The sequence below is a fragment of the Euprymna scolopes genome, chromosome 18, assembly GCF_053919585.1.
Source record: "Euprymna scolopes isolate OS-2025 chromosome 18, ASM5391958v1, whole genome shotgun sequence".
In the NCBI taxonomy this organism is placed as follows: domain Eukaryota; kingdom Metazoa; phylum Mollusca; class Cephalopoda; order Sepiida; family Sepiolidae; genus Euprymna; species Euprymna scolopes.
This window is the reverse complement of record NC_136499.1, coordinates 102,174,645-102,192,155: the sequence shown is the minus strand read 5'-3', so window position 1 is coordinate 102,192,155 and position 17,511 is coordinate 102,174,645. Positions and strand designations below refer to the sequence as shown.

General features: G+C 37.2%; 1 protein-coding gene across 3 annotated transcripts in view; it reads left to right on the top strand.

The window, feature by feature from the left end:
• The window catches only part of LOC145297722 (transient receptor potential cation channel subfamily M member 3-like), a 790,615-nt gene that overhangs the window by 758,319 nt on the left and 14,785 nt on the right, over positions 1-17,511 (top strand). For all 3 annotated transcript variants that reach the window (XM_080143937.1, XM_080143936.1, XM_080143938.1), the window contains 2 exons: positions 1-3; positions 8,920-9,094. The exon at positions 1-3 is cut by the window's left edge and continues 246 nt beyond it. In XM_080143937.1, the coding sequence (XP_080000063.1) occupies positions 1-3; positions 8,920-9,094 (178 nt within the window). The remainder of the gene's footprint in view (positions 4-8,919; positions 9,095-17,511) is intronic.

Genomic DNA, 17,511 nt, shown 5'->3' with positions numbered 1-17,511 from the left:
CTGGTAAGTCTTTAACAAATACGTTACCTCCCTCCCCCCCCAAAAAAAAAAGAATCATTCTTTTATTTCCCATGCTTGTATTTTGCGTCCCTCCCATTTCTTCCCAATGTTGTATTTCAATAGAACATTTCTGTGATCCCAGTAGATTATCCAGATAGAAGTTTCCACCGTGTCGACAGCTTCAGTTTTGTTGTTTTGATAACCTGTAGCAGTATTTCATTCTCACCAATTTTCTTGTTCGTTGTTGCTGTTTTGATGACTTGTAGTAGTAGTTCATTTTTGTTGCTATTCTTTTTTGTTGTTGTTTAAATGACCTGTAGCTGTCCTTCTTTTATGTCCTTTTTTTGTCATTGTTGTTTTAATGACCCATTGCAGTTGTTCTTTCATGTTCTTTTTCATCGTTGTTGTTGTTGTTTTGATGACCTGTAGCAGTTGTTCATTTTCACCAGTTTTCTTTTTCATTATTGTTTTGATGGCCTGTAGCGATAATTAATACTTGCTGTTCTCTATCATTGTTATTTTTGCTAAGTGAGTCAGACTTCTCGATAGAACTCACAGTTGTTTGACACGAAGGCCTCCTTATTAGTCCTAGCTATTTGTTAACCAGCATGTTTTACTGAGAACGACAAGGCGCATTGGTTGCATGCAAAGTCGGGGAAGGTTTCTCAAGGACACACAAAGGAATAGCATGGCCACTTTGATTCATGGTTCTGCACCTGGCGTATCTTTGCTTGCTGTACACAGATGCAGAAATGATGGATCCTGATGCTGACTCCTCCTGGATTTTAATTAGAGCCCTGTTAGCATTGTTGTGTTTTTAATAAAGCTCAGTGCAAGACTTGTTCACCACGAGTGACCCTGCCAGGAACCAGAATTCCAGCTGGCATAGCGCCACCATTTCCACATTGCCACTATCCCTACTATGGTGCGGAAGAGTTCACTTTGAGGGGTTTTGTTATTGTTTTCTTTTTCATAAAAGCAATAGTAAAAGTTAGTAAAAATAAAAAGCACCAAATCAGAGTTTGAAGAACCAGTGAAGCCGACTTCCGCCATCGTCATATTTGCTGTCTTCCGCCATCGTCATATTTGCTGTCTTCCGCCATCAATGCTGTTGACCTCTGCTCGATTTTCTCAGACAAAATTTTTGCTCGTCAACTCCTTCCACCCTTATCTCGCAGTATTTTATTTTATGTACTTATTTTTACTCTAACGTGTTTCAGTAAATTTCGTTGTTTTTTCATAAGGATGTGTTTTTCTGTTTCCTTGAGTTGCCAACGCCTTTTGCCGACTTCTACCCTTCGGCTTATCTCCAGCCATTTTTTTTTTTTTTTCTTTTTGTGGACTTTTTGAAAAATAACATGATGCACGAAGAGGGCTTAAAGAGTCGAAGAATATATATGGCGGTGACGAAATCTCGACCACCTCGAAATCGTGACAACAGCAGTACCATATTAACAATTCTTTCAGTTTTCTTTTTTTCTTTTCCAGTATACATACACATCCAATACATCTTTCAGTTCCCAAGCATGGCTGCTCTCATTCACTCTCGCAGTCCAGAAAAAATAAATAAAAGAGGAAGATTTTCTCAGCTTAGTCTCATAGATTTTGTATTTACCTTAAACCCTATTTGTAAAGATTTTGTATTCCGGTTTAAACTTTGAGTTCCAAGAATTTATTTATGGTAGATTCGAACTTGCAGAAATTCTTTATTCGCTCTTGACTTTAACTTCAGAAACGTCTTCAGATTTTGGAAATATCGATCAACAAATCTGAAAAAGTGAACGTCTGTCGTATTCAATGAAAAATGCCTGAAAAAAAAACCCCAAAAAACGAATGATGCTCTGCCCCCCCCCTACACACACACACACACATTAGAGAAAGTACTTCATTTCTTGGTACAATGAATTCGGTTTTCAAATTCTCTCTTACTTTTCTCGCCTAGCTCGGGCACATTTTTCAAATAATGAAATGAAATGAAACTGAAACCAACGAAAACGAAATATCTAAAAAGAACTTAAGAACGTATCCATGGTAACACAGTATTTTCTAATCTTCGATTTTCTACTTTCCAGTTCACATAGATATGCCATATTTTTTGAAAAATGATTTTCAGCTTTCTCTCATTTCGTTTTTTTTTAAATTTTTATAAAGTGCATGAATTTAGAAATGGGTTCCATTAAATATTAAATTGAACACCTTTCATTTCTAATATATATGCATGTGTATGTATGTATATGTGTGTGTGTATATATATGTGTATATGCGCGTGTATATATGTGTATGTATGTGTGTGTATATATATATATGTATATATATATGTGTGTGTGTGTATGTATACGTAAATATAAAATAGCATTATAGACAAAACAAGCCATATATTGGTATACATAGATTTATTTGTCAATGTAATAAGAAAAAACTATAAGTGGGAGAGCTCTGATATTCTCTTTACACAAATGTATTTTGAAGCCTAATGCTTCTCATCAGAAGATAGACCAGGCGGCTAGGTTGCAAACATTTCAATGTAACATCTAGATAAGGGGATAATTGGGAGATATTCAGGTATCTGGTATATAAGGGAGTGATGGGCGAGTTGTATACGTGGTGTCTGGTGAGGTTAAACTAATGTAGATAAATTTAAACTAACTGGGGACTTGAAAGAAATTTGGAGATATAAGGAATGGGGGATATGAGAAATAAGGGGGATGATATAATATGGGGGGGGGAGATGGTGACGATATGGAGGAAAGACATAAAAGGGAGAGTGCTGTATGACGGGGTAAAGGACATATGCAATGAACAAAGGGATTAGATAAATATTATATATATAAATATTAGGTTGTTAAAGATTATAAACAGGTGACAATAGATAAGGAGAAATTTAAGTAAGATGAGTAAAACGCAGGGAAGATTATAGTAAATAAATTCAGTGGAAAAAAATATTGATATGAATACAAGTAAAAAGTAAAAAGGTGAAATAAAAAGATACAAACTTAATATAACATAGAGGTAAGGTGGAGTGGAGGGATAGAAATAAGGTAACGTAAACTAAACCAACTTAAAATATAATAGAATATCTCTCTCTCTCTCTCTCTCTCTCTCTCTTTATATATATATATATATATATATATATATATATATATATATATATATATATATATATATATATAATGGTTGATAAGGCAGGTCTTACCTTGTTTGCAAAATTATGTTGCAGCATTTTGCTGCTCAGCCGAGCCTGGTAGTTAAGACTTCATAAGAAGTGGTAGGGAAAAACTTCTGCGAAGATTATCATTAATCTTTAGCTTTAGATCCATTTAAACAATGTTCCAATAGAAAAAGGCGAATAATGCCATCGAGGGGGTAAAACCAAAATCAACATTCTTTGCTGATTAAAAAGACGATGTTACTTCAAGAAGAGAATGTCAAACGTAGTAGGTTAAATTGCCTCAAAGGTACCATAAGAATATTTGGCGCCAAAGCTGATAAGAATATTAAAAATGAGTCGTTCATGCATGAAAGATTTGCTAGGACTAAAGTTTTCAGTTTCTGATTAAAGATTTAAATCAACCAATGAGAAAGGCTGTGATTAAAACAATATGTTAAACCAATCAAACAATGAAGTGACACGATTCAAGTCATGTAATTTCTCATATAGTACAACTCAAAAAAAATCTAAATCACTTATTTAAAAACACAAATCCGGCCCAAATCTTGGACCTGGTAAAAAGTTGGACTCTTCAAAAAAAAAAAAAAAAAAAAAAATGAATGAATAAAAAAAATAAAGCAAATAAAATAAAAAATAAGTTCAAAATGATGCGATTCAAGTATACCCCCCCTGCTAATCTGATATCAAATCATGGTGCTTGTTCGGATAGAGGCAACAGATCGATTTTTTTTTTTTAAATATGTCATTTTAAGCAAAAACAATATTACATACTTAATTGCCATGTCGAAAATAGTAATATATCTAAAAATTACGAAAAATTCATTGAATGGAACAACTGCTATTGTGTTTTTAGTTAAAAAAAAAAAGTTTAACGATCTAGGGTACACAAATTTGAAGCCATTAACACGTAATCTAATATACACGCTCCGTGTTATGCCCCTTTGTGTGAACTCTTTATCATCTGCTTTAAAACATCTACGAATGATGCAATTTTCCATGAAAATTGTTTTTAACTATAAATAACTTTCTACTCTGAATTTTCGTCATTTTTGGATATATCACTAGTTTCGACAAGACAAAGTAAATATTGTTTTTGCTTAAAATGACATTTAAAGAACTCTCTCTGTGGCCTCTATTTTCAGAATATTGACTTGAAATGTGAGCTTTCATTAGTTGATAAGAATGTGATGTCATGCTTTATTACAGCCTTTTGATTGGTTGATTTAAGTTTGAACCCTCTGTTCTCTCCTCAGTGAGACTATTCTACCTAACTAATTAAGTTTCATTCCTTGACGTAATATCGTCTCCTTTAAATCAGCTAAGAAAGTTGATATTGAAATCACTATTCAGTGGAACACACTGCCTACTTTCTTTTGGAATCGTAATTGAATGGATCCATATACCAAGAACATTCAAACTTTACTCCGTAGACAATTAACTAACACTTCTTACGAAGCATCACCTACCAGACTCAGCCGAGATGCAAAATGACGCAATGATTTTGCAACCCAGGAGAAAGACGACTGGTTTTTGTCATACCAGATAAGTTTGCCTTTCATTAGTAGGGTCAATTTCTCTCTGCCGATTTATAAAGCTGCGCCACTTGATTAGTGCAGTTGTTATTAAACTTTAAACAGTCTGAGCTCCTTTACAGTACTCTAAATAGTTACAGGCGCACTCTATACTAAATGGAGCTAACGAAACTACGAATCTTTGTAACAAAATAGTATAACAGATTTTTTGTGTGTGTTTGCTTCTCGTATTTGGACAGATGTTTCAGGAATTATACGAAGCGCACCTGCAAAACCTCTGGGGCACAGTTTGAGAACTACTGGATTAGTGTAAGATACAGTGTCGCGCTTTCAGAGACAAGTAAAAAATTTGGTGTTGAATTTGCATATGAGATGCAATCGCTGAACGTTTTCCTAATCTTTTGGTCTCCAAAAATGTTTTATCGACCACATGTACGATGCCGGGATAAGTTTCAGTTCAACTTTGCGTGAGATTAAGGTGTAATATTTCGTTTGAGTTTTTCTCCATTTTATTTTGCCCAAAAAGAATCTTTGTGGCGATTTTTCGTCAGATTGAACAATCGATTTCGGATTGATTAGAAGAAATAAAAATCTAGACACAACAAAAATAACTTTCTATTAACTCTTTTTACTTTCTCTTTTTATTTCTACTTCTCTCTCTCTCTCTCTCTCTCTCTCTCTCTCTCTCTCCTGATTTCTCCCTTTCTCCTTCTCTACACTCTTTCTTCTTTTTATTTCTATACTCTCTCTCTCTCTCTCTCTCTCTCGTCCTTCCTTCTTCTTTCACGTTTTTCTTTCTTCACTCTCCTTTTCATTTCCTTCCTCTTTCTCCCTCCTTTTTATTTCTTTCCTCTCTCCCTCTCTTCCTTTTTAGTTCTTTTCTCTTTTTTCCTCTCTTTTTTTTTATATTTATTTCCCCTCTCTTCTCTTTCCTTTCCCTGTCTTTTCTCTTTACACTTTCTTCATCTCTTTCTCTTTTTTTTATTTCTTTCTCCTCTTCTATTCTTTATTCCCCCTCTCTCTCCCCCTCTCTCTTCTGTTTCCTTCTCATCTCTTTCTTTTTTTTATATCTTCTCTCTCTCTCTCTCTCTCTCTATCTTTTATTTCCTGTTCTCTGACCACCCCCTTTTTCTTTCTAGTCTGTCACTTTTGATTCTCTATTCTATGATATATCAGCTTTGTCGGTGTGTCTTATGTAGTTTCTGACTTTTAGGTGGACACACGCACATAGACAACTTCCCTTTATATAGTACTAGCCTGGGTGCCCGACGTTGCCCGGGTGTTTGGAGGGATGTGTTAAGCAAAAAAAAAAAAAAAAGTGGTAATAGGCAGGCAGGCTCGAACGCGTACCACAAAGAAGGAAAATAAGGTGTGAAAAAAAAGTGACGCCTTTGCTGTTGCGTCCATCGCCAAACCAGAAGTCACAAAGGTTAAAATTAAGTCTAGTTAATCGAAAAGAGGGGATGAATTTTGAAAATGTCGGCGAAAAAAGCGACCCCTCGCTGTAGAAAAATGGCCAGTCGAGAGTGAAGGAGTTAATGTTTTTAGCCAATTTTTTGATATTTGTCGTCTGGAGGGCCGAGCTTCAGAACGATACCAATCTCATAAAAATCCGTTGTCTCTGTCGAAAGTTTTAGGCAGACATACATACATTTAAACAGACAGGTGAGATTTATATTATAGACTAGCGGGGGTACCCGGCGTTGCCCGGCTGTTTAGAGGTGTGTGTGTGTGTGTGTGTGTGTGTGTGTGTGTTGGGGCGGGGTGGGGTAAATCAAAACAAAATAATAAGCGAAGTAATAACTCTGTTTAAATATGATATAAATAAAAACAACGTTAAAACTTCTTAAAAAAAAATCGTTGCCCGGGTGTTTGTAGGTGTGTGTGTGTGTGTGTGTTGGGAGCGGGGGGGGGGTAAAATGAATTTAGGTAGGTAGGATCGAAGCCGAAGTGGAAAATAAAGTGTGAAAAAAAAAAAAACTGACACGTTACCCGCTCGGCCAGCAGAAAGCGTAACTGAAACACGTTTTAATTTATTTAAGTATTAAAAACGGAATTGACAGGTGCGCGCATTTAACGAGGTCAAATAGAAATAGCGCAGTTAACTTTTACTGTGGGACAGTTTTTTTGGGATTTGTTTATCCAACTCTGGCTGGTTATGTTTGGAGGGAGGCAGCTCCCCATAAAAAAGGGATCGCCGGGAAGAATGTGTATTTATTTGCTTCCCCACTGAGCAAATTAGGCACATGGCCGTTTTTTAATGTGGAGAGATTGGGGAAATGGGGACCAGCTCCCCGGGGAGTAGGGGAGCTGGATAGTGACAGGTTGTATGAAGGGTTGCCCCAACATTGACCAATAACTGATTGCCACAAGGGCAATCGTCTGATATGTGGGGTTGCTCCCACATTTGATCTTTGATTGCAGTATCTGCCGGACAAATACTACACAAAAGTGATTTGATCTTGGCCAAAAGGCCAAGCCCGTCAAAAAAGCTGGGACAATGCCTTAGCTTCGAATTAATTTCGCTTTTATACAAAACTGTCGAATTAATACGAGACGTGCCGAAGAATTTTGTAAAAAGCGACGTAAATAAATCTATATGCGCATTCGCAAATCGTACATATTATGATCTAGGGGGTATATAAACACTTCTAAAACATAGTAACCCCCCCTCCCCGAGAATCCCCCTCCCCTGAAAAAAAAGCCTTTCTTGGATATACAAAAACGCGCGCGCCCGTTTTTCCTTTTATATATATAGATTTAATATTTATTCGCATAAAATGATTACAATAAATTTTAGAAAAAATAGCGAAAAAATTATGCAAGGAATGTGGCACAAGGCGAAATTGGGTGGGATGGTGATGGTCGTGTGTCATTCTTTTGGCGAATTCTACTAAATTAGTTCCAGTCACCACAATACCGCATTCGCATTACGGGTTTTGAGGGGTTTTTTTTTAAATTAAAAAAAAAAAAAATTATTTACAAGAAATATATACATATATATATATACACACACACGTGTGTGCGTGTGTATCTTATTTATAATATTCCGAATTTTATGTTTATATAATTGAGAATTCGATAATCATTTCTATACCAATAAATTTTAAGTCAATATAAAGTGACTTAATTTGTAAGCTTCAAAATTACTAGTTTTTGTGATCGAGCATTCATATTATTTTCACCAAATCAAGACAACAAAGGAACGATGAAAATACTTGTTGCTATCAATCCAACCTTTGTTGTCTTGATTTTGTGTAAATATATATACTAGACTACCCGTGACCCCTTGGGTCAGTATGTTATATTAGCTATGGAATTCATGTATGAGCGTGACACTTGTGACGTAAAGAAAATATCCAGTTGTGTACAAATCTCAAGAGAGATAGAAGCCTTTTATCATGTCTGAAAGTGACATAATGTTCAACAAGTGAGATCAGAGATGCGCCGCTGTACAAAATGCTCTCAACCAATCGTTATAACAGGGCCATTGCCAGCACTCTCCAAATGAAAATTTGGATGGTTCAACGCTTGAGGGTACAGCTCAACAAAGTTTCTGGCTATGGTTATGGTTTTTGGTGTGGTTTCAAGCGAGGGCCACAAGATGTCATCTCACATCTTCGAAGACGGCTTGAAAATCGACACGAAAGTGTACCTGGATGTGCTGAAGAGTGTGGTGATCCTCTGTTGCAATCAGGCGGCCGCTGGCAGACCCTGGGTGTGGCAGCAGAACTCTGACACTCAGGTTTGGCTTCAGAATGATTGCCACTACACTTCTCTCACTGACCCTCTCCTCCTCCGACCTGAACCCACTACTTTGTTTGGTTATACGTCGAGAATATCGCCAACATGACCTCTTACAATATCAAAGCCAGCCTGATCGCCGCCATCCACAGAGCTCTCACGAGCGCTTGTGGAAAAGGCATGCTTCCAGTTCCGGACCCGTGTCAAGGCGGTGATTGGGGTTGAGGGAGGCTACGTTGAATAGATGTCAGAGCTCTACTACGTAATCAAATGACTTGAATTGATTTTTTCAATAAGTTTTAAAACAAAATGATAGTGTTGTTTTCTTTAGAGCGACGTATATTAGACAACTATTGTTGTTATTAATTTTTTTAAAAACATTGAGTTTACGTTCGAATTTCGCACATACTATTTACTAAAATTGATGACGTCCTTTACTCCAATATATGAAATTTCATTTTCTTTCCCTTTCAGCTGAGGGACATGTCATATTTCATCATTATCCTCTTCATTGTACTGATCAGTTTTGGAATCGTCCGCCAAGCTATTCACTTTCAACACGAAAACCCATCGTGGCTCATTGCACGCAATGTTGTCTTTTATCCGTACTGGATGATCTACGGAGAGCTGTTTGCAGAAGAAATTGACCGTGAGTTCATTTACGCTTAAACGTATCCCCCCCCCTTTTTTTTTTTTTTTTTTTTTTTTTTTTTTGACACTAATTGATTCGTATTCATTAGTTTCATTTTCGCTTTTTCTCCACCCCCCCCACCAAAAAAAAAAAGGCCGCTTGCGAAAGAAGTTGTTAACTGTTATTTGTAAACAAAGAGACCATCTCTATCTCGCTTTACTTTGTCGTTGCAATCAATATAAGCTGCAAATATTCTGGCGGCTTTAGTGTGATAATTACTGACAACTAAATTGCTTTTTAAAGGTTCTGCTATTGAGATCGTATGGATAAACTGTTGCAGCATAATTGGAAACTTTCAGCATTTGTGAAGCTAAACTATGCATTGATTTTTATTTTTATTTTCTGTTTAGTCCTTTCTCAGTCAATTTTCTGATTTAAATGAGAATTATTTTGTTGACAACTGGTTAGCAGTTTATAAAAAAAAAAAACTTTGGCCCTTGTGCATTATAATTAAATAATAAATAATGCATTTTAAGTAAAAACATTGTGTACTTACTTGTCATGTCAAAAATTACGAAAAATGATCGAATCAAAAATATTTAGCAGAAAAAACTATGGCTCCTGTGCATTGTAATTAAAAAAATGCGGTTTAAGTAAAAACATTACGTACTTGTCATGTTAAAAATTAAGTAAAAATTACGAAAAATGATTGAATAAAAAAAAAATAATTACCAGAAAAAACTGTCGCTTTTGTGCATTGTAATTAGAAAAAAAAAAAAAAATTGGGACATTTTAAGTAAAAACATTATGTACTTACTTGTCATGTCAAAAATTAGTAAAATTTCCAAAAATTGTGAAAAATGATCGAATCAAAAAATAATTACCAGAAAAAAAATATTTATCGATTACTGCAGTTTTATCATTTTAGTCTATTCCGGCCAATTGTATATGATAAACTGACTTCAAATTAGTTTCAAATTGCAGGAACCATGCACTGGCGAAAAATCGCCTGGGGGGAAAGTGTATCCATTCAGAATGCCCTTCCGAATAAAATATTTTTTTTTTTTTTTTTTTTTTTATTCAATTTTCACCCCAAACAAGGCACAGTGCCACTTTGAAGCAGGGGGCTACTATTAGGGAATTAATTAGCGGGGTCATTATGAAGGGAGAAGAGTAGAAAGATGTTTGTTAACATTACACTTGAACTTCTGCATATCATTGCAGTTGGGAAAGCAGAATCCCGGAAGGGAGTTCCAAAGACCCGCAGTTCTGGGGAAGAAACTATTGGAGTAAAAGGCTTTCTTGCACCTAGGGATCTCCACTGTAAAGGGATGAGACTTAGTAGCTTGTCGGGTTTGTCGAGGGGTAGTTACGTCAGGGAGGTACAAGTGTTTGCAGTTCGTCAGAGCATTCACCATTAAAGTATTTGTAGAACAGGCAGAGGGATGCAACATCTCGTCGATGGGACAGAGGTTGAAGCCTAGATGACAGTTCAGGACCTATCAGGTTGGCGACTCTTTTTTAAACCCTGTCCAGGAGCGAGAGACAAGCAGCAGATGCACCAGCCCAGATGTGACAACAGTACTCCATACATGGGCGAATGGTTGCCTTATAGAGATATAGGATACTGGCAGGCGTAAGTAGTTTTCTAGCACGGTAGAGGGAGCCAACCTTCCTTGCAGCAGCCTTGGCAATGCTCTCAATGTATCTATTCCAGTTCATATTCCCTGTAAACGTTAGGCCGAGGAGTTTAAAAGAAGTACTTTCAGGCAATGTGTTCTTGGCCATTGCTATTGGTGGTAGAGAAGGTTTCTTGTAGTTATTGAAGGAAACAAGCTTAGTCTTAGCAGCATTGAATGAGACCAACCATTTTTGTCCCCATTCCACTATGGCTTGGAGGTCATCCTCTAGTGTTTCTGCCATTTTCTTGGCTATGTGTTCATTTGTTTTCCCCTCATATCTATTATAGAGAGTGGTGTCATCGGCAAATATACCCATCTCCGAAACAATATTATCAGGGAGGTCGTTTATGAATATCAGGAACAATAGAGGTCCAAGGATAGACCCCTGAGGCACTCCCGCATTTATGTCATATTGTTTGGATGTACGTCCGTCGAGGACAACTTTGATTTTTCTATTACTTAAGAAGGATTTAATTACGTTATGAATTCTTCCAGTGATTCCATATGATCTAATTTTCCTTAGAAGACCATCGTGCCATACCCTGTCAAAAGCCTTAGATATATCAAGGGCCACCGCTCTACCCTCCCCTGTTTTATCCAATGAACGGTATATACGTTCAGAAACTACAGTTAAGATATCTGCTGTTGAACGGGCTTGCCTGAATCCATATTGTTTGTCAGTCAGGAGTTTAGCAGCTGTTAGGTGCTGGACTAGGACTTGATTAACTAAGGACTCAAATATTTTGGCGAAAAGCGGGAGGAGGCTAATGGGGCGATAATTTAGTGGGTCAGTTCTTTCACCAAAATTCTTGAAGACTGGTACCACAGAGGCGGTTTTCCAGCAGTCGGGAAAACAAGATTCGTTAAGGCCTTTATTGTAAAGTTTGGAGAGAACTGGAGCAACCTCGGCAGAGCATTTTTTTAATAGCACAGCCGGGATGAGATCTGGTCCACATGCTTTAGAGGTGTCTAGGTTTTTTATAATAGCATGTACCTGAGAAGGGGTGATTTTCAAATCGTCAAGTGTGGCGTCTGTTCGCAGAGGAAAATCAGGGAGTGAGTGGTGTACCGAGTTCAGTGTGGAGTTTGAGGCAAACCGACTGGCAAGCAGATTAGCCTTGTCAGTTGCCGTGCAAGCAACCTCATGATTGTTTGTTAGTGGGGGAATAATTGACTGTCCATTATTAACTACGCTGTTGTAGATTTTCCAAAAATCCCGGGTTCCTAATTTCTGTGCTTCGATGCGCTTTCTGGTGGTTTCAGAGTAATCTGACTTAGCTGTGTCTATCACTCTCTTACAATTATTTCTAGCTTCTATAAACTTCTGTTTATTTGAGCTGGACTTATGTCGGTTGAATCTGCGGAACGCATGCTGCCTTTGACAAATGGCAGCTGCACAAGCAGAAGTAAACCATTGGGGGGAGTGGGGCTTGCTATAGTATTTCCGTGCGGGAACATGTGCTTCAATAGCAGTTTTGAACCATTCAGTTGTCTCATTTGCACACTGTTCCGCTGGAAGAGTAAAGATATTTTGCCATGGGGCATCTCTGATGAGCTCCCTGATGGCTTCCCAATCAGCCTTTTTGTAATACCTCGTTGTTTCCACCATGTTATAAATCCAGACTTATTGCATGTTCAATTATTGCATATATTAAAAAAAAAAAACATAAATAATTAGATTTATTGAATTAAACCTAAAACTCTACGATTTAAAAAAAAAAAGTTCCATTTCAAAGTTTACCCAGCTTCAAAGCCAACAGAGTATGCACCATTTTTAAAATGGCCTTTTCCTGTTGACTGTGCAGTTCTAGGAGATCCATTCTCCTAGGTCGTTGTTTCCCTTACAAGGGAATGCTAACTGGGGCTGCTCAGGTAATTATGATTAGGCCAGAGTACTCCTCCTTTAAGGGCGCTGACTTGATTCTCCTACACCTTCTGATCTTGTGTCACATCTTACTGTGATGAGAAGGATGTGAATAAAACCTCTTACTTTTATTTCAGGTTATTTAAGCTTTTATCTGTTGTCAATAAAACTAAATATATTTTTGTCTGGATTGCTTCGTAATTTTCTTTTTCCTTACTCAATCGTACCGCATCTCTGCATTGTTGTACATAGTCAAACAGGAATTATCTCCCTTACCCACTATTTCGCTTTCGAATGAGCCACAATCTCCCATTTCCATACTAACCCTACTAATAGCAGTCAGTTAGTAAAAAGTTCTTGTTATATACATACGTGTCCAGTTATTTCTTCTCGTGTCATTATTAACCCATATACACTTTATGAGCCATTAGTTTGGGGTATCCAGCGTTGCCCGGGTGTGGAGAGGTTTGATGGTGAGGGTATTGATCAACAAAGCCCTAAGAAAAAATGAAAATAGCACCGAGTACCCGGTTTAGTGCAAAAGAAAAAAAAAAGCAAGCAAGCAGGCTCGAACCTGTAACGCTAACAGGAAAAGGAGGTGGGGGAAAAAAGAAAACCGTTTAGTCCTCTCGCCCACGCGATTTGTGACGTCACTGGCGTTCGTAATAAATAGCATGTTTTATTTGTATGTCGATGTCGGAAGGAGTGAATGACTTTGCAAAACTGTTGGCGAAAAAGTGACCCCTCCTGGTAGTAAACGGCCCAATTGATGGTGAAAGAATGAATGTTTTTGGCCAATTTTTCGATATTTGTCAGCAGAGAGACTGAGCTTTCAAGCAATTCCAATTTTATTAGTGTTGGTCACGTGTGTTGAAAGTTTTAGTGAAACATACGTACACATACAGAAACCGACGATTAAGATTTATATTATAGACTAGCAGGGGTACCTTGCATTGCCTGGGTGTGGAGATGTGGTGTAGTAAGAAACCACAAGGGTGGAGAGAGGTGTTAAAAAAAGTGGCAGTAGGCAGGCAGGCTCGAATCTGTAATGCAAAGGACGAAAAGAAGGTGAAAAAAACCTAACGGCTGATGCGTCCATTGCGTAACCAGAAATCGCAAGCGTTGGAATTAACGGTAGTCAAGGAGATGATGACTTGTGAAAATGTCAACGAAAAAAGCGACCCCCTTCCTTGTTAAAAACGGTCGATTCGAGAGTTAAAGAATTAATATTTTTTGCCAATTTTTCGGTATTTGTCATCCGAGATGTCGAGTTTCAAAACGATACCGATCTCATCAGGATCCGTCGTGTGTGGCAAAAGTTTTTGGCAGATATACAAAAACAAAAAAAAAAAAAAAAAACACACACACACACACACACGAGGTTTAGAAGAAGATAACCAGCATTACTTAAATAATGTAATTAGCAACAAAAATAAGTAAATATAAATAAATAAATAATATGAAATAAATGAATAAAATAAATAAATGAAAATAATAAAATGAATAAAATAAATAAATATAAATAACTACAATAAATAAATAAAATGAATATTGTTATTTAAGAGTTTTCCTTCATTTAAATGGTTAAACAACCAAATATTCAGGGTCTAGTTTACTCTACTGTTTTACTTCTAAGCTGGAGGGTATATATAGATTCTAACCTTACTTCTGCACAATTACCACTAACCTTGACACACGAGGCCATCAAATATAAAGCACATCTTATTCACTTTTATTTCCGGTTATTTTTTCACGTTCTTATGTTATCATATTATTATACATATTATTACTAATATATTGTTGTAGAAGTTGCTATTTCATTCTTCTTGATATTTGACTTTTCTTCTACAACTAGCGGCGATACCCAGCGTTGCCCGAATATGTAGAGGTGCTGTAGTAAGGACATTGAGCAAGGGCGAGGCGTATAAAAAAGAGAAAGAAGAAGCGAATGGAAAAACTCATATAAATGAAAAACGATTGCGTTACCATGGTTGTATCGAGTAAAAAAAAAAAAAAAAAAAAAAAAATCAGCAACCGGGTGGAGAGAGGTGTTAAAAGAAAGAAAAGAAAAACAGTGTTAGTAGGCAGGCTCGAACCTGTAACGCAATGGAGAGTAAAAAACACAAAAACACATGGCGTTTTAGTCGATGTCTCCATGGCGCAACTGGAAGTCGAAATTAAGTATAGGTAATCGAAAAGAAAAGATGACTTACAAAACTGGTGACGCAAAAATCGAGCCCTCCTTGTAGAAAACTGCACAGTTGAAGGTGAAGGAATTAATGTTTTGGGCCAATTTTTCAATATTTGCCATCCGAAACGTCACGCTTCAAAACTATATCAATCTTGTCAGGATCCGTCACGTCTGTTGAAAGTTTTTGGCAGACATACAAACATACATACATATATACACAAAAACCGACGATTGAGATTTATATTATAGAAGATAAGCCTGGGTGCTTGGCGTTGCCCGGGTGTTTGAGGGTTGGTGTTGAGCAAAAAAAACACAAAAACAAAAAAAAAGTGGTAATAGGCAGGAAGACTCGAACCCATACCACAAAAAGGAGGAAAGAATGTGAAAAAACAAACAAAAAAAAGGTGACGTCTTTGCTGTTACGTTCATTGCCAAAATGGCAAAAAATATCAGTGAAAAAAGCGGGGCCCTCTTCGTAAAAAATGCCTGGTTGAGGGTGAAGGAATTAATGTTTTTTAGCCAATTTTTCGATATTTATCGTCCAAAGGTTTGAGCTTCAAAACAATACCAATCTCTTGAAAATCCGTCACCTCTGTCGAAAGTTTTAGGCAGACATACAAACATACATACATACATTTAAACAGACAGGTGAGATTTATATTATAGACTAGCGGGGGTACCCGGTGTTGCCCCGGTGTTTGGAAGCGAAAAGAAAGAAAAAAGTGTTAGTAGGGAGGGAGGGAGGCTTGAACCCGTGACGCGAAGGGTGATAAGAAAGCGAAAGAAAACGTGACATTTTACCGCTACGCTACGAAGCCATAGGAAGTGAAGAGTGTTGAAATTTATCGATGTCAATCAAAAAGGGGGGGGGGTCCAAATGAACAGTGATCAAAGCTGATTGCTTTCTGGACGTCTTGGCACGAAAAGTCAGGAAACTGCCTTTGCGTTCGATAAATTTCGCTTTCATACGAAAAAGCCGAACAAACACGCGAGGGAAAAGAATAGCGTGAATTTTGTAAAAGTTGATGTAAAAAAAATGTAGATACAATGTGCGTTCGCAAATCGTACATATTATAATCTAAGGAGTATATAAAAAGTTTTAAAACATAGTAACCCCCCCCCCCCCGAAAAAAGCCTTTCTTGGATATACAAAAGCGTGCGCACCACATTTGCCTGTTATATATAAAACTAGCGCGGGGGGGGGGATACCAGGCGTTGCCCGGTTGTTTGTAGGTGTGTGTGTGTTTTGGGGGGGGGGTGATCAAAACAACCCTGTTTAAAAAAAAAAAAAAAAAACAACGTTGGATGCGTAAAAGAAGAAAAAAGTTTTAGTAGGAAAGTAGGCTTGAAACCCGAACCTTTGACGTGGAGGTGGAAACGAAATGGAAAAAAAACCCTGGGACCTAACCATCTCGGCCAAGAGAAAAGGAATGAAAAGCATCTTAATTTAACGTTTATAAAATGAAATTAACAGGTGCGAGAAACTGAAGTTGCGTGATGTTTGACCTTGAAACATGACGCGGCTGCAAGTCAGTTTTCGCTTGTTCTATACTGAAAAGCGAAAGATACACGGGTCGCTCTAAACATCTGGAAAAAATAGAGCGTGAAAGTCAGCAAATTAAATAGACAGGCGACCCCCGTTCGTAACTCATATATATTATGATTTAGACATGATATAAACAAGTTTTAAGAAGGAATGAGCCGACCGAGAAGTCCAGCGAAAAAAGCCTTTTACAGACATACGCAAAAAGCGAACATACATACATAGACACATTTTCGCTTTTATATTTATAGATTATAGATAGAAGGTTGCGCAATCAATACCACCCCTCTCCCCTCTCTCGGTAAACAGCGTTACTTGAATGATATAATAAACAATAAATAAATGGTGTTATTTTAAAGTCTTTCTTTCAAATACACTAGTCACACAACCAAAGCTTGAGGGTCTAGTCTGCCTTATCAAATATACGCCCCCTCTGCAAAGGGCCATTTCAATATTTCGGTCTTATTGCTGGGAGCCGATTAAATTCATAGGAGGTCCACCCTCCCAGGCTTTGCCTTCTCTCTTTGAAAAGTGGTTAGTTTATTGCTGAGGCGCCCTTATCGAAAAATGCCGACGGGGCTGCTCAGACATTTTTTGCAAGTTAGAGTGCCACTCCTCGAGGAGTGCTGACTTCTCGATCCCACTTTTTAACCCTGGTGTCACAGTTCTTGCAGTGGGAGAGAACTAAATATCCCCCCCCCCCGTTTCAAAATTAGGTTTCTCAGTGTCTTTCAAACCTGCTATAAAGGAGGTACTCAGGAAGAAGCTACCGGAAATTTGTAAACACATAAAAACTTGTACTAAACATTTATTAAAATAAAAAAATACAACAAAACTTGAACGCTGCACATCCTCTTGCTGTCCATAGCAACTAGCTTGAATCTCTCACAATTACTATTAACTTTAATACATCAAACAGAAAGGACAACTATTAACTATTAGTTGTGGATTATTGTTCCAAGCTGTTATCTTGTCAATAAAACTAAAAATATTTTGTATGGGTTGCTTTCTCATTCGTTTTTGATATTTTAAAAAAATTTTACTTGACAACCTTTCAAATAATTTATCCTGTTCATAATTTCTTCTGTTGCTTCTGAATACTTTTTGAACACTCAGAAAGAACCTTAATATTGTTGAAACGTTGCTCATTAGTTT